This window comes from Zosterops lateralis (assembly GCF_965231275.1).
Source record: "Zosterops lateralis genome assembly, chromosome: 4".
Classification (NCBI taxonomy): Eukaryota; Metazoa; Chordata; class Aves; order Passeriformes; family Zosteropidae; genus Zosterops; species Zosterops lateralis.
The window spans coordinates 20,432,653-20,459,051 of record NC_139765.1 but is presented as its reverse complement, the minus strand read 5'-3'; the positions used below and the strand labels follow the sequence as shown (position 1 = coordinate 20,459,051).

Here is a 26,399-nt window from a genome sequence, read left to right as displayed (position 1 = left end):
CATCAACAGCTGGCCCCATAGAAGAAGTGATCTAAGACATCTGCTACTCACATTTTTTGGGGGGAGGGGGTGCTGAGTCAGTATGAAAGCCACTTACAGCAAGGTTCTTGAGCAACCAAAACTGAAATTCAATTTAGTTGGTCAAACAGATCTCTTAATTTCCACAGTGCTGGTGGCTAGGAGACAGCAACCAATCAAATACAAATGTGGACATTGAAATTTCAGTGAAATTCATATCCTTGCAATGCAAATATATGTACCCTTCATCAAAGCACATGCACTTTCCAGAGAGGAATAATGATACACTGTAAAGGAAGAGTCTGCCTGTCTGTATGGCTTCAGGTATCGATCCTGACACCCAAATGGCATCATGTCAGGACAGCAAGGTTATTCCCCTTGTCCATGCATTTTTTTTCTGGATAGATGTCTTGGCCTGAAATGTTGTTCCGATTTCAGGTGTCTTTCAAGGTTCAGTGCACATATGCAAGAACAGAAGGGGCAGTGTCCCATGTTCCCACAGTATGGTAATTGCTATTCCTGGAGGGATCCACTCATCTCTGCCACTTCCTTTAACTCTTACTTTCTCTCAAGGAACTATTCACGTGTGAAGACAAGACACATGATGCATAAATCTCCCCTCAGTTTCCTCCAAGTTCATGCATTCACTTCATACAAGTCAAAAAACATATCTGGCCTTTTATTACTTTTATTTAAAGACCATAAATCCCTCCTTCCTTCTCTGAAGGAGCCAACAGGACTTGCTAAACCTTCTGGTTCCCTCTGCTGCCATAAAAAGGTGCAGAGTTTCTGAATGTGACCAGCTGCTGCACAGAGGCCCAGCTACAGTCTTGGAAAACATCCAGAGTTCAGAGACCTCCTGGGAGCCTCCCATGGGATGGTGCCAGCCTCCCAGCACTGCTGAGCTGGGGGACATGGTGCTGGCAGAAAACTCTGAGCAGAGAGGCTTCCAAAGACCCTCTTCTTGGCCCCAGGTCTTTGGAAGCAACTAGGCTTCAGAACTGACTGTCTACACAGTGCACAGGGCTGAAAGGGGTGGTCTGGCTCTGCAACAGAGATCAAGGAGTCAAAGCACTTAAGCTTCTACTAGGCAGGCTTCCATGATTCTTTTGATCTTTGAAAAGATCAAAGCTGGGCATCCTGCTTACAGAGACAGAGAGATGGATACCGAAAGAGCATCTCCTTACTAGCCCATTGGCATCCCAGACTCACAGCTAAGAAAAAGGGGAGCACAGAGACCCTAACTCCCCAGAATCCCTGCATGGTTTCTACCTGACAGAGCCCAGGGCTCATGCAGGGCAGTGAGCCAGGTTGGACATGTCAGGAGATGTACCATTTCCATAAGCAAAGGCAGTGCCTACCTCTACCTAAGCCTACCCCTACTTTACATCCCTTCCAGCTTCCCAAGAGTCAGGGTAAAATCTCCCACAGTTAGGCAGCTCTTGCTGCACCAAAATGAGAGGCATCACATTCCTCCTTAGATAGTTACAGCTGCACTTGCCACTGGTCCTCTCCTGTGTGAGCACTGAGATGACAGCAAGCCTCAACATCCTCAGACTGAAATAGCTGCACAATATAAGGCAGGTTGGTACAGGCTTAAAGGAGGTCGTGTTTCCCAACACTGCATTTACATATGTAAAACACAGGCAAATTGACACTAACTGACATCTTATCCAGCACCCTGAGGCAGCAGGACTGCCTCAAATGGCTCCTGTCAGAAAATCACTTGCATTCACGGGGAGAAGGCACTGGGCAACCTAATGGAAACGGACTGTAGGGTATTTGCTATATCTGGATATCCTTAAGCTGCCCTTAAAAATGGGTAGCACGCCAAAGCAGTGACATGCTGTGGTCATGTCTCCACTGGCCACTCGCTTCAAATGCTACAGACAGCCTCCACTGACAGCTACTATCAACAGCAGTGCTTCAGACACAAAGGCTGGTATCACTGAAAATTGTCTAAGGAGGGAAGTACTGTACTAAAGTTCAAATGTAAGATGTTTTTCTCCAACACCACAGTTCTGAAATAGAAATTGCAGTAAAACACAGTGATTAACACAAGTACATACATCTAGGTCAGCTCGCAATAACTCAAGCAGATACCAGGTCACAGACTCATTTGGTGGATGAGCTCTTTCATCTTTTTTTTTTTAAACACAGTTATATTGACTTCAATGGATCTTTCCCACTCTTCAACCACTAGATCTGCCTGATGATGTATTTACCTAAATGAAACTGAAGACACTTTCTCTCACACTAATGATAAGACTAAGAAAGATCATTGTAGCACACCACCAGATACCAGAAGCAGAAATTTCAGGAAGGTTTACTGTAATATTTGAGGCCATGAAACTAAATTGTGCTTTTGTGGAGTTTCAGCCTTGGACCTGCTGCTCAAAGTCTAGAGACAGGGTAAGGGAAAAATCAGCCAGTATTTCCATCCTTCTCTGTAATTTGAAACCACTGAGACATATCTCAGAGTATAAATCACACAGCTCTATAAATAAAATAAATTATGATTTTGTACTCTTTGGAAGAAAGCTGACACCAAATTCACATAGCAAATCCAAGAAAAAATAAGCCTGGTCCATGGCCCAAGCACATAAGAAGCTCCCTCTTGTTCCCAGGGAGGAAACTTCATCATCACCATTAGTTTGCCATTCCCCTAGGGGACTAATATCTACAGGTAGTCTACAGTGTACTAAATATCTGTCTGTACACAGCACCTCCAGGTAGAGCCAAGTGCTACCCTGTGAAAGGCTGAACTCCTCTTTTCAGGTAAATAAATGGGAAATCTTCCCAGTTAGTCTCAGTCCCAAGCTCACATCACACAGACACCTACAACTGTTTCTCTCTGCTCCTTGCACTGTCCCATTTTTTAAATGCTCATTGTCACTTGCATGACCTGAAGTATGACCTCTCCCTGGCACAGCCTTTTTTAAAGAAAAGCCACTACATATATATTTAAAAGCAAGTAACCCACTACCAGAAAAATACTTTGTTTTCTATAAGCCAATTATCCTCTGTGGTAAAAAGATCAGAAAAATACAGTTTTGAAAGTGTGTGGTTAGAAAATGATTAAATGTATCATTCTGGCTCTTTTATAGGAAATTACAAGATAAGACTGAAGAATTATTTCATTTCATATCACTAAATAAATCTTCCAACAGAATATTGTCACTTAAAATCTCTTAATAAACATTCTATTCAGTTTCAAAGTGGGGGACTGAAGTACATTATAATGTACTTTGAGAAATGTATTGCCTCTGTACTCTATACCTCCTCCCACCCATAGTACATAACAAAGAAAGCAGGAAAATATCTTGGAATCCACCAATACAAAACCAGCTAGAACTTTGCCTGCCAAAGACACCAGGATCCATCAGGAGCCAGAGCTGCAGTTCCTGTAAGCTTCTGTCTTCTCTATGCGACACAAGTGTGACTGTTCAGGGAGTTTACAAGAAATATGAATGAGCACATGCAGATCTATTTATCAAAATCCTTGCAAAGTGGGAAGTTGCATTTCTTACCTTGTTTCTAAGAAAATGAGTTTTACATGGTGGCACATGCCTGCCAGTTCCTCCACCATCCCCCAGCAACCTTCCAGCTCAGGGGCAGATTTCCAACCCCTCTGGCCAAGACTATAGCACAGAGGCCACTAACAACTCCAAGTGTTATGGAAACCAGAGATTTAGGAGAAACTACATCATTTTCCCCCATGGCAGGGAAGGCTGGCATCGAGGTGAACTTTTGTCAGGCATTGGAGAAGCAACACAGGAATGTGTTGATTGACAAAAAGATAGAAACAGCATTCATCAACCCAATCCAAACATGCAGCCACTCTCCAGCGCTGGGTTTTGGCCACAATTGAATAAAATATGGAGACTACTCACTGTCTGAGCAGCCCACCCTGATACGGAGTCTGCTCACTGTCTGAAGAGCCCACCCTGCCTCACAGCTTTGCCTTCCCCCAGGTTCTCCATCCCACACCATGCCTGGATATCATAAAAAGGGCCACCAGCCGCTTTTCTCAGTGAGATCAAACCTTTCCTTGAGGGCACAGCACACCAGCCTCTCAGACAAATCCAGTGATGTCAGAAAGATGACAGACATCCATCTAGACCTCACTCCTGTTATCCACAATTTCATGGGGAAACACACGCAGGCAAAGCCTTGAAGTCCACAGCTCCTCCATGGCACTTTTCCCCCAGGTCAGTCCCCACAGTTGTCACAAAACATGGGTGTAAGAAAGCAGAGCAGCAGCCTCTGGCACACCACTACATGATGAACAGGGAAATCCACTCCCATCATGAGACACATTTTTTTTATTTTCCTGTGGATAATCCCAAAAGACTGGGGTCAAAGTCCTTGGATGGAGGAAGTTGAGCTTAAACGCCCTGCATCCACTTTTAACAGAAATTCCTTGCAGCACTTAATTGCAAGAAAGCCACGGTTTATTGCGCTACAGTATCAGTAAACACATGGGTCAAATCATTAGATCCCACTATTTTCCCTCCAAGAAATTACATTACTACATTATTGATGCAACAATCCAGTGTAATGAAGTGGTGCTTTGCATCCTTCTTTCTGCTTTACACCAAGCTCACATTGCTATAGCCCTGATACCAAATTTAGTGAGGGTTGCATTGGGTTTTTTTTTTCAGTAGGTCAAAAATTCCAGTTAACAACTTAAAAAGCAGCTGCAGAAGAAGTTAAAACACCTGTCCCTAATCAACTGCAAAGACTTGGGTTTCTATTTGATACAACTCAAAATTACAGCTATTTCTAAACACTCTGCTTCAACAGTGAGTATTTTTACCTCACATTTTTACTTGGACAGACTATTTTCAGAAAGGCATTCAAGAGAGATTGTGCCAGAAAGCAATAAAATAGCAATCAAGCTACTTATGTAAATACTGAACTTCTTCAAACTTAAGGGGAAAGAAAAGGAGCAGTATCCAGAAGGTCACCACTCCTAATGAAGAGAGCAAACATGAAACTCAAGGAAGGAAGAGTTGCCCATGTCAAAATGGCAAAAGAAAACCTGGAGAAGTGATCATGAAAGGAGCTCAGAACAGTAGACCATTCTGAGCTGAGGCTCTCACTCATTCACAGGACTACTGAAAGCAATAAAGGTTATTCCACTGCTGCTGCAGGAGGCAGCCTCAGTTTGCAGTGCCCATCAGCAGTGAATGGCTCTCCAGCACAAAGGGTAGCAACACCCATCACATCTTGTGCAACGCCTGCAAAGCCTGTCCAAGCAAAGCTTTGGCTAAAACACAAACCAGTACTTCCTCTGCAATTATTAATACAGGATTCATATAATCTTTAGAAATAGTCTCCATGTGCATAACCCAGCACGTTGTTTCCCAGCCACTCCTTTGCAATTATACAGTTCCACAAACCCACACCATGCTGGTAAAAGGAGAGGACTCCGCAGTGTAACTTTAAATTTACTCTTTCAGTCTTGCATCTTGGTTCTCTGCACAAAATTCAGCAGTTGCTCAAGTTCCCACTTTGCCACTCAGTCCCTTGCATGGTGCAATCACAGAGTCCCCAGGTGTCTTCTTTCTGGACCAAATAACACCACTGTGGTTGACTATCCCTGTACAGAAACAATCCCCATGCCCCCCTCCCCCCCTCCCCCCCTCCCCCAATTTCATTATCTTCTCTGCTGCTTGTTCTATTCTTTCTCTTTCTGGAAATCAGGCTATGAAACTGAACTCATTACTCCAGGCTCAGAGGCTGGTTTATGTGGGGTGCTGAATTGTTCTCATTTTTCCTTATGCCATGACCAATATTTGTGTTTAAATATCAACAACTTTTTCTGCCTATCAGTGCAATGCCAACAGCACTGCAAGCCTCTAAAGGAAGAAAGATCAGAACTCACCCCAAAGATGCTTTTCAAGTCACAGTCAAGGGGAGAAGTAAACTCACAACTCATTTTCTTAACATCTCTTCCCTCTAAGTGTTGTCCCTGCCCCCAAAAAAGGATGTTTCCCAGGGACTCACTCAACTCAGACTCTACCAGAACAGAAAAGGTGTAAATCCCAACCCTAAACACCCCAGTGTCTGCACTTCATCCTCTCACTCTGGACAGAAATGTCTTACCAGCACTGTCAGAAGTATGCAACATGGATTGCACAAGCAGTCAATGGTACAGGTTTAAATCTGCTCAGCAGCCAGCTTTGTAGCCAGTTTTGCAGTTGGGATGTGTTTGCATTGTTTGCATGAGAAGTGTGAAAAATTTTGGGTAAAAATTCGGGTATAAAATAATAACCTGATGTGTAATAAGGAATAAGGTTAATAAAATTGTGAAATCGTAAATGTGTAAAATCGTTTCCCCCCCAGCCTGCCAGTCTCAGTTGCAAAGACAGGATGAACATCATCAAGCTAGACAAAGACACTGGCCAACCTCGATAAGAATCACTTCCTTGCCAATGCAAGGAAGAAATTCCTTCGTGACAACTATGCCAATCTCATCAACCCGCTGGCGATCTCATCAGCTCTCCGGCGCAACAAGCAAAATGAAATCAGCATAAGACTAACACATGAAATTGACATAAGAAAGAGTTTTTCCCGGAATGAGACAATGAGACCTGACGAGATCCGGGAAGGCCAGCGAAAAGAAATTCGGACTATTCAGCCCATCCTGGACACCTGGACTGCCTAAGGGCAGAAAAACCCTATAAAATGCTGGACTGAAAGCTGCATCGGTGTGGATTGGGGAGTCTTGTACCCCGGTGCGGACTCCTATCCACCCAGCGTGGCGCTGACCATTTCCTATTTTTGTGGCTTTCTCATTTTTCTTGTGCTCGATATTTTGTTATTAATAAATTGTCTTTTATTTATCCAATATTTGCCTTTGCATTTATAACAAGAAGCACCTATTAATCAGGCAGCAGCCTGGTTCCAGTAAACTTCCAGGCAGTCTCAAAACATAGCCCTAGGTTGGGCAAATCAGAGCCATCTAATATCAGGCTGACAAAGGTGGCGGACAGGGTCCTATCCATAGGAAAAACCTCACCTCCTCACTCAGTGAAAGAAGTCCCCTGCAATGTGGCTGACACCTGAGCATCCACTCCCAAACCTTAGAAAACACTTTGTGACTCACAGCTCCTGCCTCACACAGCCTGTAATTAGAACCTCACCAGCCCTGGATAAGGCAGTGTTCTCCCACCCACCTGATAACTTGAATCCCTCCACAACCTCAAGCTCCATCTCATGCCTTTTTCTCCCCATGACATCCCTGGTCAGAGGAGGCAGAGTGGGCACACATCAGCATCCCCATCTGCTCTGGTGGTTTGAGGGCTCTCATCACCATGGGTCTCCTTATAAAACCTGCCAATTATCCCATGCATAGGCAGTTTCTGTGTGCTGAAGAGAGATGACAGCCCATATATCCTTCCTGAAGATCAGCTAGAGTACCTGTACACTTAAGGAGGAATGAGTTTTGGCTAGGATGTTTTTCTCTTGTTGTATTTAATCTTGCCTTAGAAACATTCAGCCACCACAGTCTAACTGCTCTGATGTGTGTCAGACAGTGAGCGTCATCAACTTATCTCGGCTCCCAGTATTCTGCTGCAAGAACATCGCTACCTAAGTTCAGCATCCTTGCATTACATAGGTGTTTATGCCATTCCTGCATTTAAACCTGTAAAATATTTCAAACTACTCCTCCTTGTCTTACCCATCTGTTACCAAACATGCTCTTTAAGATGGAAGCAAGGCACCATATGCATTCCCACAGGCAGGTATTTTTCATTAAAAAGAGTCTGCACATTGCTGGTGTCTGTCCCTGCACTCAGCCAGCTTGCAAAACTGTTTCCATTCTCCAGAAACCGAAGGAAATTCTTTCGTGAGCACACTGGTATAATGAACAACTAGGTAAAGAATGAAGAACAGGTATAATGAAGTGTTATATGTGTGTATTATAAAATTGGCTTTTCGCAAGATGTGTGCTATATGATTAATAACATAGTAAGGATATTAAGGATATAAGTTTATTTCTGCTATTGGTAAGACTAGATATAAAGGGAGTAGTTGATGCGGCAGCTGCTTGAACTGTCTGTTTGGTTGGGATAACATCCAGTGAACATGTAAAGAAGACTCTACTACTGATAACACCAACTATCAGCATCTACCACCCGCAGAAAGCACGGACCAAGGCCCAAGCTGGACGCGATAACAAGGACACAGCCACGAAACACGCATGCTCTAAAAAGGCGGACCCAAGGAGGGACCATGCAGGGCAGTTCCTGGAATATGGAAACTAGTTTATGGAATTTCATATATCGATATAACGAAAAGGGTACTTAACGAGTGTCTCTGAGAAAGCAAGGTGTGGACTTGGCTGAGTGCCAAGTCACCCGGCCGGCCGTTTTTGGTTTTTTCTTATCTCCTAATTGTCTTAATTATTTTATTAAACATATTCCTTAAAATTTACTAAAAAGTGAACCTTGTTTTTCACAATTTGGGGGCTCATCCGGGATATACCTCGACCCTGAAACCCCAGGAAAAGCAGAGTGAGGGAGGCGCCCCGCCTGGGTTTTTGGCGGCCCAAAACTTTGTTTTTCCTGGTGAGAATTGGGGATTGCAGGTCAACATCCAAAGAGACAAGCAAGGAGAAAGAAAAAAGCAAGTAAGGAAAAGGGAAAAGGCTCCCTAAAACTGCAGTATTTTTGCTCCATAAAAACCTCGTGCACGAAGAACCTGAGGAAGAAAACGGTTGTGAGTAATTCTCAGGGGAGCGGGTTAAAAGGGGGGTCTGTGTGCTGTGTGAATGGGACACTGGCTGGATACCCCAGACTGGTGAAGTGAGTGTGGTGTGGCTTCTCATGCTGTTCGTTATCTCGCAAGGGAAACGGCTAGCACAGAGGTGAAGCAAAAGATAAAAAGTGTGAATGCGACCCCCGAGTGATTGGGACGGGATCCCAGAGGAAAGAGGGGTTGTAAAAAACCCCGGGTGGCTGGGACGGTCCCAGGGAGGGGTTGGACCCTCAGGAAGGGAGCCGATAGTTTTCCTATACAACCCACTGGGAAAACGGGATACTGGGGGGGGAAACGTTTGAACCCCCTGGTCTGGGACGGGGTCCCAGGAAAAGGGGCTGGAGCCCTTAAAGGAAGAGAGCAAAGGACACCTAGACTTGCTGCTGAATTAAAAGGGTTACGTAAGACCCAAGAGCATTTAGGGTTTGGCCAAATATAGGTATTTTGGGGTTTTTGCCAGATTGAGGATAGAAACACAAAAAAGCCTTGCAGGTGTAAGGTCCAAGACACCTGGGCTTTGGAAAAGGCTGCCAGGTTGAGGAATACTAAAGGCTTGAAAAGTGTGATAATCTAAGAACATCTGGGGGTTAGTCAAATACCTATGAGTAAAAACTAACAATTTTTTTTTAAAAAAGGGTACCAATCTTTTTGTGTTGTCTTTGTGTAAGTGGAAGTAAGTGTAGCTGAAGAGGTGTGCTTGTTGTGGAGTTTATTTGTGTTAAAGAAGTGAATTGTTGAAACGGTTAAAATGTCTGAATGGAAAAGGGGGAACTGCAAGGGAATTAATGAAGAATTCAGGTTCAAGAGGGCTGTCTAAAAAGAGGATTGGTGCAGTTTTGCAGATTAATGGGGAAATTCATTTTGAAGAGTTTTTATTGTTGTTGTTATTGTTGTTCTTGAGTGAATGTATGTGTAATATAGACTGCTGAAGTAAAATAGGAGTTTTTTGTTTTGAAAGATGGAGTATGCAGCACATGGTGCTGTGCTGCTGAGCTGATGAGTTTTCTGTGCCTCGGGGGAAAAAGGGAGGGGGTGGTGTTCGGGCTGTTGGATGGCAGAGAAGAGACCAGGCAGTGACTGGATGGAATCCTGAAGGTGGGACAGAAGCTTGGAGAGTCTTATGTTAGAGGTCTTGAAAGGTTTTTTGAGAATTTTAGAAATTCTTAGAGGTCTTAGAAGTTGTTTTTGTTTGGTTTGGTTTTTTGTTTTTTGGGAGTGCATTGAAATTGCCTAAAGAGAGCTATAAGACATCAAATGCTGGGGGGTGACCTCAGAAATAGGAAGGAATAGTTTTAATGGAACAGGAGATTGGAGGCAAAAGAGTTGTGAGAGTTCTGGTGTTCGATAAGAAGGAATTAGAAGAAGAAGGAATTATGGATGAAATTAGATCTTTTGTTATTGGGAATTTTTTAAACAAAATTAATGCTCAAATACCATGAGTAAAATGTATGTTGGGAGTCCAGATGCAACCCAGATTGGAACCTGAAAGTAACACCCTATGAGATAATGTTTAAATTATGAAATAAAGAGAAATTAATGTTAAAAGGGTATAGCTTTACAATTGCAAAAATGGGAGAGGAAGTTCTTTAACCCCACAGTGGGAAGATGCTTTTTCAGGTATTGCAGGCAACTGAAGCTGCGGTATGGCTGAAAAACTAAAGCTGCAAGTTTTAAATCAACGTCAGCAAAATCAAGAGACCGGTGTGAGAACCCAAGAATGAACTGTAGCATCTAAACCAGGTGATACAAAGTTGAATTTTAAACAGAGCTGAGTGGTCATGAACTGGAAAAGACTCAAGTAAATTTGGAAGTTATGGACAAAGGACTTTCTCTGTTTTACTTCTCTGCGTAACACCTAAAAATCAGTCCGGTCTGTCAAATGCTACCTCTGTTTCTTCACAGCTACAAAGGAAATGGACTTTCAAGTAATTCTAGTGTGGGGAGTTGAAATTGAAATATGTAATATTGTTTTTTTTTTGAAAGTGTTTATGTCACTCCACTGTATAATATTGCAGGTACATGAAAATCACAAGAAGAAGACGGGCTCCATATCCCTAACATTTTGGCTAATTTATTTTAGGTTTTATATCTTACAGAACAAACAATATGTTTTTGCCTCCTTTATTTTTCTTATTTTTGTGTGTGTTTAAGGTACTTCTTTCATACTAACTTAAAGACATTTTATTACTTATTAATCTGTTTTGTTTAAAGAAGGAGGGCAGAGAAGAGCGCCTATGTGAAATACCAAGAGGATATGTTAGTGCTCACAAAATATAGGGTGAACTACTACCCGGCAGAGTGGGAACTAAGGAAAGAGTTTTCAACTAAACTGGTACTGTGTCAAAGTTAATACAGGAGCTGTGATTCCTTTGTGTACACACACAACATTTGTAACCAATACAGGACATTCTTCAGTTACGCTGGCAGCGTTGTCCCCACAAAAAGGTACAGATAATTACTGATAGAAATCTAGTTCTGTCAGGTTTATTCTCAAGAGCAAATTTTTCTTCTACTATTTAGAAGTCATGAGAAGGGATATAAAGATTTGCTCTTCAAGTGGGTGGATCAAAAATAATTTAAGGTACTAATTATATAACTTTATTAGGTGGAAAAACTTTGTCATCTGCCTCTTAGACAGAGGTTGAGATGTAGATATTGGTTGAGAAGTTTTTTTGTTGTTTGTTTTTTTCTTTTTCTATGGGCAGTTCTTTGTGTGTCTTTGTTAAGAAACTTTTGAAGGTGTTTTGGTTTTCTTTTTTTTATATAAGAAGATGTCAGATTTTCTTGTGGAATATAAGGAGAGATAGTATGAATGACAAGATACTTGCTGCTTGGAAATATTATTGTGGTATATGCAAAATTTTTCTAGTAGTTTCATTTATTTCCCTGCTTGATAAGTTACTATGAATTTTGCAGAAACTGTTTTGGAAAGTTTTTTTTTCTTAGTTTTCCAGCTGGCTGCAGATAAGACCTAGCTCACAAAACTGGTGGTGTTGATTGTCAAAGGGGGTTCTTATCGAAGTTTCTAAGGAGTATCTAATCTTTCAAATCAATGCATGTCAAATTGAGTGAATGTGTTTGCCTTAGATAGAAATAAATCCTATAGTGTATGTACCTTTCTAAGTTCTCCTAAATAGTGAAGGAAAATCTTCTAGAATAGCAAGAATTCATTGTCTTCCTGCCCTAAGAATAGGCTGAGCAGAGGATTGGCCCAACAGAAACCTTCAATATGATAAAACTCTAACATCAAAAGGGGTAAAAGACATTTCTGTTGTTTTTTTTGTTTCGTTTTGGTTTTTTTTTCTCTCTGTAGTTTAAGTTATTTTTTTAGTAAATTTTTTTCTCTCTTTAAATTTCTTTTTAACCTGTCCCTCAATCCTAGTTACAGTTAAAAGGTGGAAGCTTTCAAAAATTAAATGGTATCAGAAGTGATTCCCCAGAGAGGAAGATGACACCCTAATTTCAGAAAAATGATCATGAGGAAAAGTCACAGTACATGGAATAGCTGAACTAAAGATGCAGTTTTACTTGAAGTACAGCTCTGGCCAGCATAATTAATTGTCAGTTCTAAAAAGGCTTTGCAGCTGGCCTTTGGATTAAAAGACTTTACTGCCTTTTAGTGATGCATGTGTACATATATCCCAGTAAATGGGGATTACCAGTGCCTGTTGAGTGGGAAATACCTGAGGAACAGTGGAGAGAATTACGGTTAAAAAAAAAAAAAAATGTCAAAGGCAATTTGTCTGAAAACTAACAAACAAACAACCAAAAAGAATTAACAAGGAAATAGAGGGCAAGACTGGGTTGGCTGCTGTACTTGCCACCAAGAAGATCATATACTCCTGCTGTGGGTAGCAACCCCATAGGCATGGAGGGTGGAGGTATAAGCCATACCAGACCTCTGTTATTCCTTTTTCTGTCACTTCACTTATTCTTTGTCTTTTGCCTTAAAGGATATTGGCAAAATCATGCTACAGATACTATTGAAAGTCCTATATGAAAAGACACCGAGGTTCCTTTCTTATTACACATACCCGTATCGACAGTCACTGTTATAACCCATCCGAATTAGATAGTTGTATTCATAATTGGGAAAATATTAAATTGTGGAAAACTTAAGGACCAGTGGTGACTGGTTGGAAAGTAAGTGTCTATAAGAGGAAATAATGGAAGCTAGAAAACAAGGAATATGGCTCAAAGCCAAATGAATTATAAAAAAAGAAGAGGTGGGGTTTGTTATATGTGTGTATTATAAAATTGGCTTTTCGCAAGATGTGTGCTATATGATTAATAACATAGTAAGGATATTAAGGATATAAGTTTATTTCTGCTATTGGTAAGACTAGATATAAAGGGAGTAGTTGATGCGGCAGCTGCTTGAACTGTCTGTTTGGTTGGGATAACATCCAGTGAACATGTAAAGAAGACTCTGCTACTGATAACACCAACTATCAGCATCTACCACCCGCAGAAAGCACGGACCAAGGCCCAAGCTGGACGCGATAACAAGGACACAGCCACGAAACACGCATGCTCTAAAAAGGCGGACCCAAGGAGGGACCATGCAGGGCAGTTCCTGGAATATGGAAACTAGTTTATGGAATTTCATATATCGATATAACGAAAAGGGTATTTAACGAGTGTCTCTGAGAAAGCAAGGTGTGGACTTGGCTAAGTGCCAAGTCACCCGGCCAGCCGTTTTTGGTTTTTTCTTATCTCCTAATTGTCTTAATTATTTTATTAAACATATTCCTTAAAATTTACTAAAAAGTGAACCTCGTTTTTCACATGAAGCACAACAGCAAAGCAACAGCAGGTCCTAACTACTGAGGGACGGCTATGCTTGGGGTTTTTTCCATGTTAGAGGAACTGTGTATTTTGAAACTCTTCCTCCTCCTCCTTACTGAGAGCATGCCAGATAATTCAACACAACTTCTTATTTTTAAAATCTAATTTACTTTTGAAAACCTACACTGCTGGACTATTTTTAGAATTTTTCTTATGTGGGCCACTGGAAATAGGCTACAGCCAGGTAGCACAAGGCCTTATAGGCTGCGCTGTGCAATCTTTAAGCTGAACATCATTAATCAGTGAAACAATGGGAAAAAATTCCTTTCATATTAGGAGTAATTATCTGCAGTAAGTTACTGATACTCATCTTCAGTTTTGGAAAAGCTTATCTTAAGCAAAACTAAATGTGGGCCTACAGCTTTGACTCAGGAATTTCTTTAATTTTTAATTCTTTAATTTGTTCCCAAATGCAAGAGCTTATCTTGGTGTTTGACAGGCTGTCCTTACCACCAAAATTAGTGGGAATGTTGCCCAGACAAGGGCTACAGGGATTTGGTTTAGCATTACCTTTGGAACGGCTTGTATCACACAGCACCCCGCACAAGACATGCACTAGAGAGGTTCAATAACACAAGTAGCACAGGGATACTTTTTCTGAATTACTGAGTTTTGTAACCCATATTTTATAAGCATATAGGGAAATAAAAGTATCAGAGGTAAATAAAAGTATCACCTAGCCCCTAACAGTTGTCTCTGCTGTATGGCAACCCAGAGCAAAATAATCCACCTACTTGTAGTGGTGTGGAATTAAGTTTTTTAATTTGGTATAATTTTTATTAAGGTTTTGTAAGGTTTCATTCCTGCAGTCTCCACACTCTTTAAGTACAGTCATTGAGTAACACAATAAGCCTGGCCTTTCCTATTGTATGAAGCATGGCCTTCCCTATTATGTCTCTGATAGCCCCGGCCTAGGTTACTGTCTAATTCTGTATCTTATCTGTGGACACTCCCAAGCATCTTAATAGCTCTGCCAGGCCAGTTGGCCAGAGAGGCCTCAGGTAACATCCCACCCCCTTCAAACCTAAAATGGCAATGTCACATCCCCTTCCCTGAGGTCACTCCCCTTCATTTGTATGCTGTAACACCCCTGTTCATAAGAGCGGGACAGACGGAAATTAGCTCTCTTGGATCCCTCACCTCCGGACACACACTCAAGCCTGGACTGCCCAGGTTTCCACCCTGAATAAACACCTTCTCTACTACCGATCGTGAGCTGCTCCTTCTCTGATTTATGCACGCTTCTGCCAGGATCTGGACCTGACTAAAGTTCACGATATCACAACGAGCCCAGGAAGCCTGAAGGCAGTCTAGGTACAGTGATACCTACTCAGACTTACAGTGAAACCAATTTCTGTGGTATGCTGGCATGCACAGAAATGCCCCCGTATTACAGGAAAATAAAAATCTTCCTAGCATTCTCCACAAAAAAAAAAAAAAAAAAAAAAAAAAAAAAAAAAAAAAAAAAAAAAATCTCAGTGGGCAGCCAAAATGACTCTGACCTCTGAAATCTCTTTCATTTCTGCTGGCAGCACTTCCCACAGAAGGTCTGGGAGTCCAGCATCCATCCCCTGGCATCTGGCCCACCTCCCCAGTGGCAGCTTGCCTTGCTGCCAGCCACATTCACTGCTTACAGGTGACAGAGAGGTGAAGATGCTTTATCTGAGGTGAAGGACTTGCAGTCTGGAGAGTACATATGGCCCACAGCACTACAACCTATTTTTCCAAATCCCTGCTGGATAACGTCCCAGAGAGAGGCCTGCAAGGCTTGCTTAGCTCTTTGCAAGAAAAAGCCAACCTTCCCTCACTGTAGCAACTCTATCACACCCAAACACAACACATAAGCAAAGGCATTACAGCCCAACAGTGTTTATCCAAAACTCCCACAGGGCCAGAGAAACCGCAAAACACTGCAGGATGCAAAGTTCCTTTAATTATTTGACTGCCTCAAAAATGCGTAGCATGCAATTTAAAAACAGGGTGGTTTTATGAATTTTAAAGCCTCAGACTCTTGCAGGTGCAGGTGCTACTCCACAGCACTTGAAGACAGAAATCTGGTCCTTGAAGAGGCCTCTTCTCTAATCTTCTCAGGGGTTCCTGTTTGCCTGCTCACTCACTTGTCCCAAGACCTTTATGGCTGTGTGAAGTCCATGTGGTGTTCACATGAGCAAGGTCTATGCACATAAGAGCTCTGGAAAAGCCACATAAGGCTGTCAATTTGCTGACCCAGAAGTATTACCAGTCCCTCGCAGCTCAGCTGCAACACCTCTGTGTGCTCCTATCTCCTGGTGAGCATTCCACTGCCTCCCACACATCCTGCAGCAGTGATCTCTCCCTGCATTTTTGCTTTCAGCTGCCTTAAACCACCACAGAAAGAGTTTTACCTGTCTCCTGTGCTTCCACATATTTTTGGAAGATCCCAGTATCAACATTCATTACTGCCTGAAGCACCATGGCAGGAAGAGCCCAGTGCCCAAGTGTCATGCCAGCCAAGTTCCCACCAAGCAGATCAACATCCCACCAAGCACCAACATCAGTCAGCCACACACCACTACCCACAGGGATTTACACTAGATCTAACACTGTGCTTTTAAATGGCCTGGAACCAACTGGGGTGAACAAGTCCTTCTTCCCTCTTGGTACAGGGTGTCTAATTTTTGTCCTGTTCCTTATTATCAATCCAGTATTGTTTAAACCAAATCAAAGACAATTTCTTTTCCTTATCAGTGATGAGCCAAGAGAATCCCTGTGGGAAACTTCAAGTCTCTTGAGCACCTTTTCAGCCTCCAAGCTGGTCAACGTATTTACCACCGGACACCCTCTTACCATACTATAAAACCTCTTGGGTTGTTTTCAGGAACAATGACACCAAAAAAGGGTACTGCTTACTATGAACTCAGCCTAAGAATCAAGGAAGAGGATAAAATACCATCAAGATGACAGGTACCTCTTCAGTGGAGCCCAAGAAAATGGTCATGTCCCATAAGCCATGCTGTAGAACTTTCTCCTTACCCACAAACTGCCAGAGTAAGGAAGTGATGATTCAAGAGCATCAGCGCACAGGTTAAATTAACTAAAGTAACAGACAAGCCTCAGCAAGCTGTCAGCATGCCTGTGCCCCATCCATGCTGCTGAACTGATCCACACCAGTGGTGCCTTCTTCTTCAGCTGCTCCCAGGAACATGCCACTCACTCCTGCTGTCAAAATGAGCCAACAGCTATCTTCTCACTGACTCATTTCACCTGCTCAGTGCCCTCCTCTCTTCTGTTTTTGCAAGAGAGAAATGCAGCCCTATGGAAAGCAAAAGGAGTGACTAGACGTCAGATTATATCTCCTCACATCATTTAACAGCAGGATAACTATGTGACCTTCAGGGAAAATGGGAAGTTTATCCACTGCCAGACAAATGTGGCCACTGATAGAAACTCTTTGTTGTCCAAAACCCTTGAAAGCAAGGGCAGACCAAGAACCAACCACATGTGACCATTTGGCTAGCAAAGTCCTCCACAATGTCTGTGTTTTTTTCAGGCTGCCTAATTGAACACTTCTGGCAAAGTAAGCAGAGGTTAATAAGCTCTGGGGTAATTTTCACTTTATGTCTTTTGAAATCTTTAAAATACTTACCAGGTACATAATAATTGTAATTACAGATTTATACAGAGATGGTGCAGTATGTTGCTTTTAGCCAGCAAGTAAACAAGGACAAGAGCAAAGAAAGAAAATAGTCCCTACTTCTTTCTTATGCCTTGCTAAAGCCTCCTAATATCCTGGGCAAATAGCCTGCAGACAGAGCAAAGGGACTGGCAGGATGGCACCACTGCCAGAGATGGACATGACAGCCCAGCCTAGGAGACTGAGGCAGCAGGATTCATGAAACTGCGAGGAGATTGGGAAAGTGAACAGGCACTGATGTGATCCACCATCCACCAAGCAACCACTTCAGCCCCCACGAGTACACAGAATGCCAACCTGCTCAGGGACACAAATGGCAGCAGTGCTGCTGCTCATCACACTCACTGCAAGAAAACACAACCTGGTGATGAACTCTCTCAACCACCCCCTGCTTGTTTTTTCCTGTACATCCTTTGCTGGACCAGCAACAGAAGTATTTTGCATGGAAGCTGCTAATTTCAGCAAACCACCTGAAATAAACCTCCCCACTCTTTCTGCACTACACACTGGCCAGAGGAAATTACTCTGGGGCAGAGGACTTAACTCCCAACACCCATGTGCTACTGGAAACAGCTCTCTCCTCCTCTGGCATCATCTCATTGAGTAGGGCTTTCTTCTTTCACACTGCATTAGGGGAAATGTGAGGGGACAACCATAAAGCTTTTTTCTAACTTCTGAAAAGAACTCAACCCCTAACAAGGACAAGGGAGAAAGAGGTCAGGCTGTAGATGTTCCCAGATACTGCATTACTGGATATTCACTCTGGACAATGTGGAAGGTTTTTGTGGCTGACAATCAACTGCCTGGTATGATATACACTGCAGAAACATCAACACACTAAGAGTGGTGTCTTTTCCCTATTTATTCACTTTGAGCACCAGAAGAGAGAGCATTTGCTGTAGCATTAGGAAAAGGTACAAAGTTGTCCCTAATGTTCACCTGCACCTTATGTCATCAGCTCACAGGATGGCTAAAAAACTACATGAAGCCTGTCAGCACTAAACAACAAAGCCAACAACCAAATCTACTGCTAAAACTATATTGTAATCCCCCTAACATGCTCCTTGTACACAATCACATTTCCCAATCGCCATTCAAAAGCCTCATATACATCAGAACCTAAGTAATGTAGATGCAGCCTGAAAACTCCCTAGTGTGGCCAAGGCTATAAATGCTATTAAGGTATTTTCCAAGATGACAAAAGGAATAATCATATCAGCAAACATAAGCTTTATGAGTATGCTGGGTGCTTCCAGTATAACCATTTCTGGGTTGGGTTTTTTTTGTGTGTGTGTTTTTTGTTTTTGTTTTTTTTTGTGTTAAACTCATAACTGAAACGAGTTACATGCATCAAAACATCCAGTGGGGAAACAAACCTTCTTCACCCAGTCAGTCAAACCTCAACCTCCTAATGGGTCTCCATTTCCCAGTCCCACCAGTGCTCCATTCTCAAGGTGTCCTCTCAAGGCAACAGAGGTCTTCAAGAAGAACACACAAGCTGACCAGGTGTCAAAGAAACCCACCTCACTACAGAGGAGGAGCACTGTTTCCCCACTGCCATCCCAGCTCCCACCGGCATCAGTGGCCACAAACCGGCAAAATCTTCCGCCTTTTGGGGATTCGTCCCCCCCCTCCCCCACAAGAATGGAGAGCAGACAAAGTCATAATTTGTTCAAAGAGGGTGTGGATGTTTGCTTGGGAGGTTGTCAGGTAAGAGAATCAAGCAAAAAAACACATCATTTGTTGCACCACCACCCATGTCAGCCTCTTGGCATGGAACTCAAGTGCCCTGAAATAGATGGGAAAAACAAAACAGCAAAGACCTCTATATATAACACACCGGCACATATAGGAAACTTCAACTCTATTCCTTTTTTTTTTTTTTTTTTTTTTTTTTTTTTGGAACAAGCAAAAAATACAATGGAAACATAATTGGGGGGGGGGGAAGAATATTCTTGAAATTACAGTTTAAATTAAGGCCAAGAAAATAGCATAAAATTTCATTTTGCACCCAAATATTCCCCTCTTAGCTGAAATAACTTTTAAATTGATTTTTACACTGCCCCTAAGGCCATAATGGCATCCTGAATGGTTCAATTACAGCAAAAAGTGGAGAAGTAACAGATAACAGTATGCTCATCAATAAAAGAAGGGTATGGTCTCTGTATGCACATATGTACGTATACTTACGTATCAGAATTTAAAAGCATTTATTTGGTTAAGCTGTGCTGATATATTGGTACTGCTCATTTGCTTGGAGTCCCCCCAGTTTGACTGAATTGGGAGAAGAGACTGAGGTTAAACTGAGGTTAGCTGACACGTGTCAGCCAAGTCTGACCTAATCCTGGGTTTCTAACTAGTCTGATCTTCTCTAAATAATATCAAGAAGAGGAAGAAACCACAGGGATGCAGTTGAGTTCCAAATCACTATTTTTAGAAGCTGTACACAAACAGATAGAGTTGTGCATGCTGACTCCTCCACAGAAAACTCCACCCCATGATCCCCCAGCTCCCCAATTGTGTCCCTTCCATCACAAATCTTGCCACAAAAACATGGAGACCCCCAAGGACTCAGGATCTCCAATCTGAAACAAGAGAAGAACAATTCGTTATAAATGATGTTTGGATTCAGATGAAAAAAAAGGCACTCGTTTATTTAACTGTAACTGACTACTGGGAGCAGAAACCCAGAATAAGCCCAGGTTCCTCTCAGCAAGCCAGAAACCCAAAAACAGTGTGACATCACACTCGGTGTTCCTTCAGACCCCCAACGTTCCACAGTCCCTTTTATCCTCTTTGGTTCCTCCTGATTGGTGCACTTTGGATCCTCTTCCTGATTGGTTAGTTGTCAGGGCTCTGATTGGTCTTTAACAAGAGTCACTCCTGACCAATCGTTTCCCAAGGGCGTCAAGTGATTGGTCTGTCACGTCCACCAGTCATGGTTCAGGGTGATGTAACCTGTGTGAACAAGAGCTCTTCCCCCTTTCCCTGTTAGACAGCACTTTACACCCCTACAGTGTCACAGCAACTTATAACCTCTGCATCAATCAAACTTCCCTAGAACAGGAACCCCTCTTGAAATGTTTTATAACAATTCCTCCTTCTATAACTTTGAAACAGATACAACAACAAGCAATTTCAGGAACTCCTCTTGAAACATTTTATAACAAATTTTCTTAACTTGGTATTACTTCAAGTGTTGTCTAATGCCATCCCTCCTCCTGGTGAAAAAGAAAATCCACAACACCATGTAGGTGACTTTGAGCTACTTGGACCTGCCATCCAAATCCCCCCGTTAAAACAACATACATGGATTTACTCTAATGATTTGCACTGGATCCAAGACCTGGAGAAACTTCCCATTCATCTGAAAGCATTTCTCGGATCTGGCCTAAAAGTAAGGGTTTGATGAGCAATAAAGAAACTAAAATAATATTGCTTAAACCACAGAGGTGCCAGCTTTTACTGCCTTTAATTGAGCACACAGTATTTTTCTCCCACTGTTCCAAGGGAAATAACACTCTGTGCAACTGTTATAGGATGTAAAACATGCACTGTGCTGTTCAGATGGAGCTCATAATTGAAACATTTAAGTGTCAGTGAAATCCCAAACGTAAAGTTTTTCATTTTCATTCAGCCATGATGTTAAAATTTTGGGGCGGGGGGGGGGGGGGGGGGGGAAGAAGTGGAAATTACGACCTCAGAGTGCTTTAGTGCTTTTAAGGTCTATTCTTTCTGATACAGTAATCAGAAAGATAAGCTCAGTCTCTATGCCAGCAGTTGCTGCCATACTCCAGCAGCTCATTACCAACTGCATTACCTGCCTTGCCTTTGTCATCCCTGCCCTGTCCCACAGGAGAGGTTATCAAGGGGCTTATCAAGGACACATGGCCTACTGCATGCAACATATGAAAGACTGCCACTACCTTCATCCACAGGCTTTTGACCCTGCAAGAGCAATGAACAGGCACCTGTTGGATAGTGGGGCTCCCATTGAAGCAGCTGTCCAAGCTTAGGCCAAACACACTCAAAAGAAGCCCAGCAGGCTCAAGGGCCCATGGAAAGCATTGGCTCAAACATCTTTGTCTGAAGACACGGGACCATCATTTGTAGGAAGGAGAAGGTTATCTTGCAATACTGATCTTACTCAGCAGCTTCTATGATGCTGAAGTATGACATACTGAGTATGACATCAGGCTAGAAAACCTCAGCTGAAACCACTAAAAACTCTTCAGAACTTACAGGGAAGCCCTGAAAGGCTGGTTTGTGTCTTGCAGATCCTCTGACCATCTTCCCCAACACTCGTGTTCGGAAACTCTGTTAGAGCAATCTTGGACTGCATCAGGCACAAACTCATGTTCTTTACATACCTGCATCCCATGATCTTCACAGGTTGCCTGTTTCACAGTCTGGATGAACTTTAAGGTATTGAATTTAGCCTGGAAATTTTTTAGAGGTTTGACATTTGCCTCCCAGAGAGAGGCACATCTCCCCACAAAAATTTGCCAGCAGATAAGGTACTGCTACAGAGTCTGCTTTTATACTGCTTTCCATCCCCCACCTTCACTCAAATCACACTGGTCATGGTACCTCCAGAAAGGACCCCACCACTGCTTCTTGTCCACACCTGATGGACAAATCTACTGACTCCAGTACTTGTGTGTTCACATGCAACCCAGCTGGGAAATGACACTCCAACTTACTGAACCACAAGAGTGCAAGACCTGTCTCTTCTCCTGGAGAGATGCAAAGAGATGTGAGGAGTCTGCTACCTGCTAAGTTGTGCTATCATAGTGTTTTGAGTACTGAGGACAGAGGAAGGATGAACTTGTGGTTAGGCCACTAAACAGAGATGTAGCTCCAGCAATCCAAGCCTCCTGCCACAAACTGCCCCAAGAGTTTCAAGCCGCTCAAATAATCTCTCACATCAGACCTCCTCACCGGCTTTAAGTGCCTGAGAGGGAAACATTTGCAATCAAACATGGAGCACTCAAGACATCAAAATGGTGAGGACTATTTAAACAGATACATACCTCACTGGTGAAGAAACAGACTGACGTGTTTAATGGTTTATAACACCTGGTTTAGTTGCCTAGAAAGTACTTAAGAGCAGGCAACACACCCTTGGATTAAATCTAAATAAATATTTACAGCAGTAAAAAATGGCTTTTACCGTAAGGAGGTCTGGCTCTTGCTTGCACCTGTAACTCTAAATATATTTAACAACATGTCAAACTATGTATTATAAGATGCTAAAAGGCAAAACAACATTACAGACATTTGCATAGAAAGCAGAGAGACATAGGGAGAGAGGCAAACAAAATGGACAACTTGCTAGGGTCTGATTCAAACATCTTAGAAAAATGCTATTTGCTCAACTCAGGACTGAGCTACCAAGGGGATTTGTAGCAGCTAAAACTACAATAAAATGGAGATGAAAACTGTTTTCTGTCCCTAGAAGGGAGATAAATGAGGGTCAGAATGAAGTTTATTAAATCCACTGAGCTGATACAGAGGGAGTTAGAGAGAACCGCAAAACAAAATGAAAGGCTCAGTAGGAGCCTGCACAGCCAGTGCTGCAATGTCAGACACACAACACAGTGCCATCTGAAACCTACAGGCACCGTAGCAGGACTCAAGGAAAAAAAAAAAAAAAAAAAAAAAACAACGGTGGCAGTTCTGGGGAAACCATGCCTGCCTGCACCAGCACTGGAATTAGGCACCAGGGTCCTGCAACACAAGCCCCTGAGAGCAGATGCATTTTGAGGGGTGGTTCGCCGAAGCCTCTGGGGAGGACATCCGCTGCTGGAGTAGAACCACCAGAGGAATAGAACAAAGCAACATCTATTTACAGCAGGGGGGACTATCTGCCCCTTCTTTTCACTCCCACTTGGCATCCTCCTTTAGGTCTCTTAGGGGATAGAAGGTGCCTTAAGACAACAGATAATTAGCTGTAACGCATCCTCTGTGGCTGTAACAACTTAACAAGGTTTATCTGGAGACGTGATCTAGGCTTCCAGTTACCCTTGTTCTCCCAGTTCCCTTCCTCTTCCACAACTCCCCTCTCCAAATATTTGCATCTCAGCTTGACAGGTATTTTGAATTTAAGCTTAATAAAACTGTTTGCATGTGTCTGTGCACGCTTAGGAGAAGGTGTGAAAAACACACCCTATTTTAACTCCGCTTCCCCAAAACACGACTCGTTCCGTTTTCCCTTCCCTGACAAACAGAGGGAGCTGAAATAAGGAACATCAACTTTGGAATACCACTCTACTAAAAACATTAAATCCATCATTTTAAAAACGAAGGGAAAAAATCCCCAGGAAGCTGATGCATCACCGTGTTGCATTTGTGTCAAGCTCTGGGTAAACACGCAGCAACATGAATGAAATCTGTCCAGAAAGACTACATTTCAGCGCCAACCACGCAATCGCTGGCCAAACCACTGCATATGTAACAAAAGTTTGATCTCGCCTTCAAACGCTCAGCTGCGCTTCTGCCATTTCCTGTGGAAAACTGAAGCTCTGAACCACTGTCTCTCAGCCAGCTCTCGCCGACACGCAGCCCATCATGCCACGGCAGGCGGCGGGCAGCCCCGGCAGAGCCGTGCGGCAGCTCCCCTCCAGCCCTCCCCGCGCCCCGGGCCGCGCACCGCCGTGCAGGAGCAGCCGCGCCGCTCCTCCCTCGCCGGCCCCCCGGCCCCGGCGGCAGGTGCGCCGGCGGCCCGCCCAGCGCCCGGGGGGCGGACGGGGGCTCGCCTGGCGCAACAGGTGGTCGGTGGCGCCTGGTCCCGCCCGGCGGTCGCACTTACCGCTGGCGTTCTTTCCGCAGATGAGGTGCTGGTAGGGCTGCAGCAAGCCCCAGAGCTCCGGGTCGTTGTTGACCGTCTGCTCCAGCGCCTCCAGGGTGAAGCGGGGCGCCTCGCCGCCCTCCTTCTCCTTCTCGGCCGGGGCGGCGGCGGCCGGGGGGCGGCCGGGCGGCTGGAGCGGAGCGGCAGGGCCTGCCAGCACCCGCGCGTGGATGTCGCGGAAGAGGCTTTCGGTGCCGGCGGTGAGGTAGATGGCGGCGTGTTCGTGGATGCGCAGGGCCACGCGGCTGTCCACCATCCAGCGGTAGAACTTGCCCACGGAGAAGGCCAGTCCGCAGCGGGCCGACTTGCCGCGGCTGAAGCGGTCGCCGCCGCTGCTGCTCATGTTGTAGAGGGAGAGGGCACCGAGGGCGGCTGCCGTGCAGCGGGCCGCCAGCGTCCAGCCTAGGACGATCTCCATGGCGCTCCGCACCTCGTGCTTGGTGCACTTGGCGAAGCGGAGGCTCAGTCGCTGCGCCTCCCGAGCGATGCGCACCAGAGCTCGGCTCACCAGCGTCGAGAGCCGCGCCGCCGCATCCCGGCTCCCGGGGCTGGCGGCGCCCGGCGCCCGCGGCTCCTGGCGCGGCGGCGGCAGCAGCAGCAGTGCCTCCACCTCCTCCAGGCTCCAGGGGACCTCCTCAAGGTCGGGCAGGAGCCGGGAGCACTGCTGCCCCGTGCAGTCCAGCACCTCGGAGTCTTCCGCTAGGACGGTGTTGACGGTGTCGAAGCTGTTGTGCCGACTGTGCATGGAGTCAGTTAGGTGCGGCCAGCAGCTTCCTCCATAGGAGTACGCGGGGTGGGAATCCGAGCAGCACAGCGACAAGTTGGAAGAGCGCACCGAGTCCGCCGCACCACCATACCCGGAGTCCAGCGTCAGGTCTTCCAGCGTCCTCACCGCCGTCCTACCTCTCCGAGCCATCGCCGCACTTCATGCTGCATCCGCGGGACCCGGGCGGGGAGCGGATCACGGGAACGCGGGTGGAGAGAGCAGCGAGCGGGCGCGGCGTCACCCGCCGTCCGCTTCGCTCCGCTCCGCCAGACGGCAGCGAAGCGGCAGTGCTGCCTGCACCCTGCTCTCGCTGCCGCCGGCTGAGCCCCGCTGCCGGCCCAGCTCCGGCTCCTGTACTGCGCCGCGCCGCCGGCCCGACACCGCAGCTCAGCGCCGGCCAGCAGGCGGGAGGGGAAGGGGGGGGGCTATGCAAAGCATCGCCTGCTCGCAGCCAATAGGAAGTTTAGGGGGCGGAGACATTCAAAGCAGCGCGCTCGGCGGCCAATTGGACGGCACCCTGCGGCGGCCGCGCCTCCCTTTGCTCGGCGGGGCGGCTCCGCGCCGCGGGGGCCCGGAGGGGGCGCGGCCCGTCCGGCGCCGCCGGCCCCGCCGCGTCCCGGGCCCGCCCGCAGAGCCGCCCGTGCGCGGAGCCCGCCCGGGATGCGACCTGTGCGCAGGCAGCGCCTCGAGGGCTGGGACTTTCTGCGCTGCAAAGCGAAGATGTGTTAATGCGGTCCTGTCCCCGCCGGCAGCCGGGAGAGTGCGGCCAGCCGTGTCCTCTTGTCCCCGCGGCTGCGAATAGCACGGATCTGGTACGTGCATCTACGCCGTTCCCCAGGCGTACGAACTTAGAGTCCCGCTCAGTCCGCCCTGGGTTTTCGTACCAGCAGTTCCCTGATGTTGCTATAAACAAATGACAGGGCGCACAGGCACTCAGACATCTCATCAGACAGACAAGGTGTTTTGAAATCAAGCAGAAACTGCCACGTAAGAATCCCAGCCATCACTCGAGTCAAAGAAGAGCAATTTCCAAATAATTAAAACAAGTACAATAAAACCCTTTTACAGTCTTGATGTTAACCCATTAAGTATCATGAAGGCTTTGACAAATAAGAATTGTACTGGGCTTAGGGCAGTACTTATGAATAGTAAGATGTTTTTTGTGCAAGACAATTTATCCTCAACTAATGTGTTTTAATCTTACATTGCTAGGCTTTAGCTTTATTAGGAGTTGCCTGACTAATGTCCCAGGCAACAGACTGAGAATGTACATTTGTGTGCTCTGGTTTTGAAGAAATCTTGCATCCTTTTAAGCATAAAATACCGGCAAATTTCTATCCCTTTAAGGATAAAAGCCTAGCAAGCACATTTCTCTGTCAGGCCAACAGAGGCAGCCAAAATTCTTGGACGGACAAGGCAAATCATGTAAGAGATTTCCCCATCCAAGCAAGCCTGGCACTCCTTCAACATCAGCT

At 44.8% G+C, this 26,399-nt stretch overlaps 1 protein-coding gene across 1 annotated transcript in view; it reads right to left on the bottom strand.

Annotated features, from left to right (window-relative positions):
* The window catches only part of ABTB3 (ankyrin repeat and BTB domain containing 3), a gene marked incomplete at its 5' end in the record, with an annotated part of 191,772 nt that extends 167,358 nt beyond the window's left edge, over positions 1-24,414 (bottom strand). Inside the window, one exon of the mRNA XM_083859561.1 lies at positions 24,120-24,414. Coding sequence (XP_083715687.1) covers positions 24,120-24,414 — 295 coding nt within the window. The remainder of the gene's footprint in view (positions 1-24,119) is intronic.
* Positions 24,415-26,399: the final 1,985 nt, after the last annotated feature.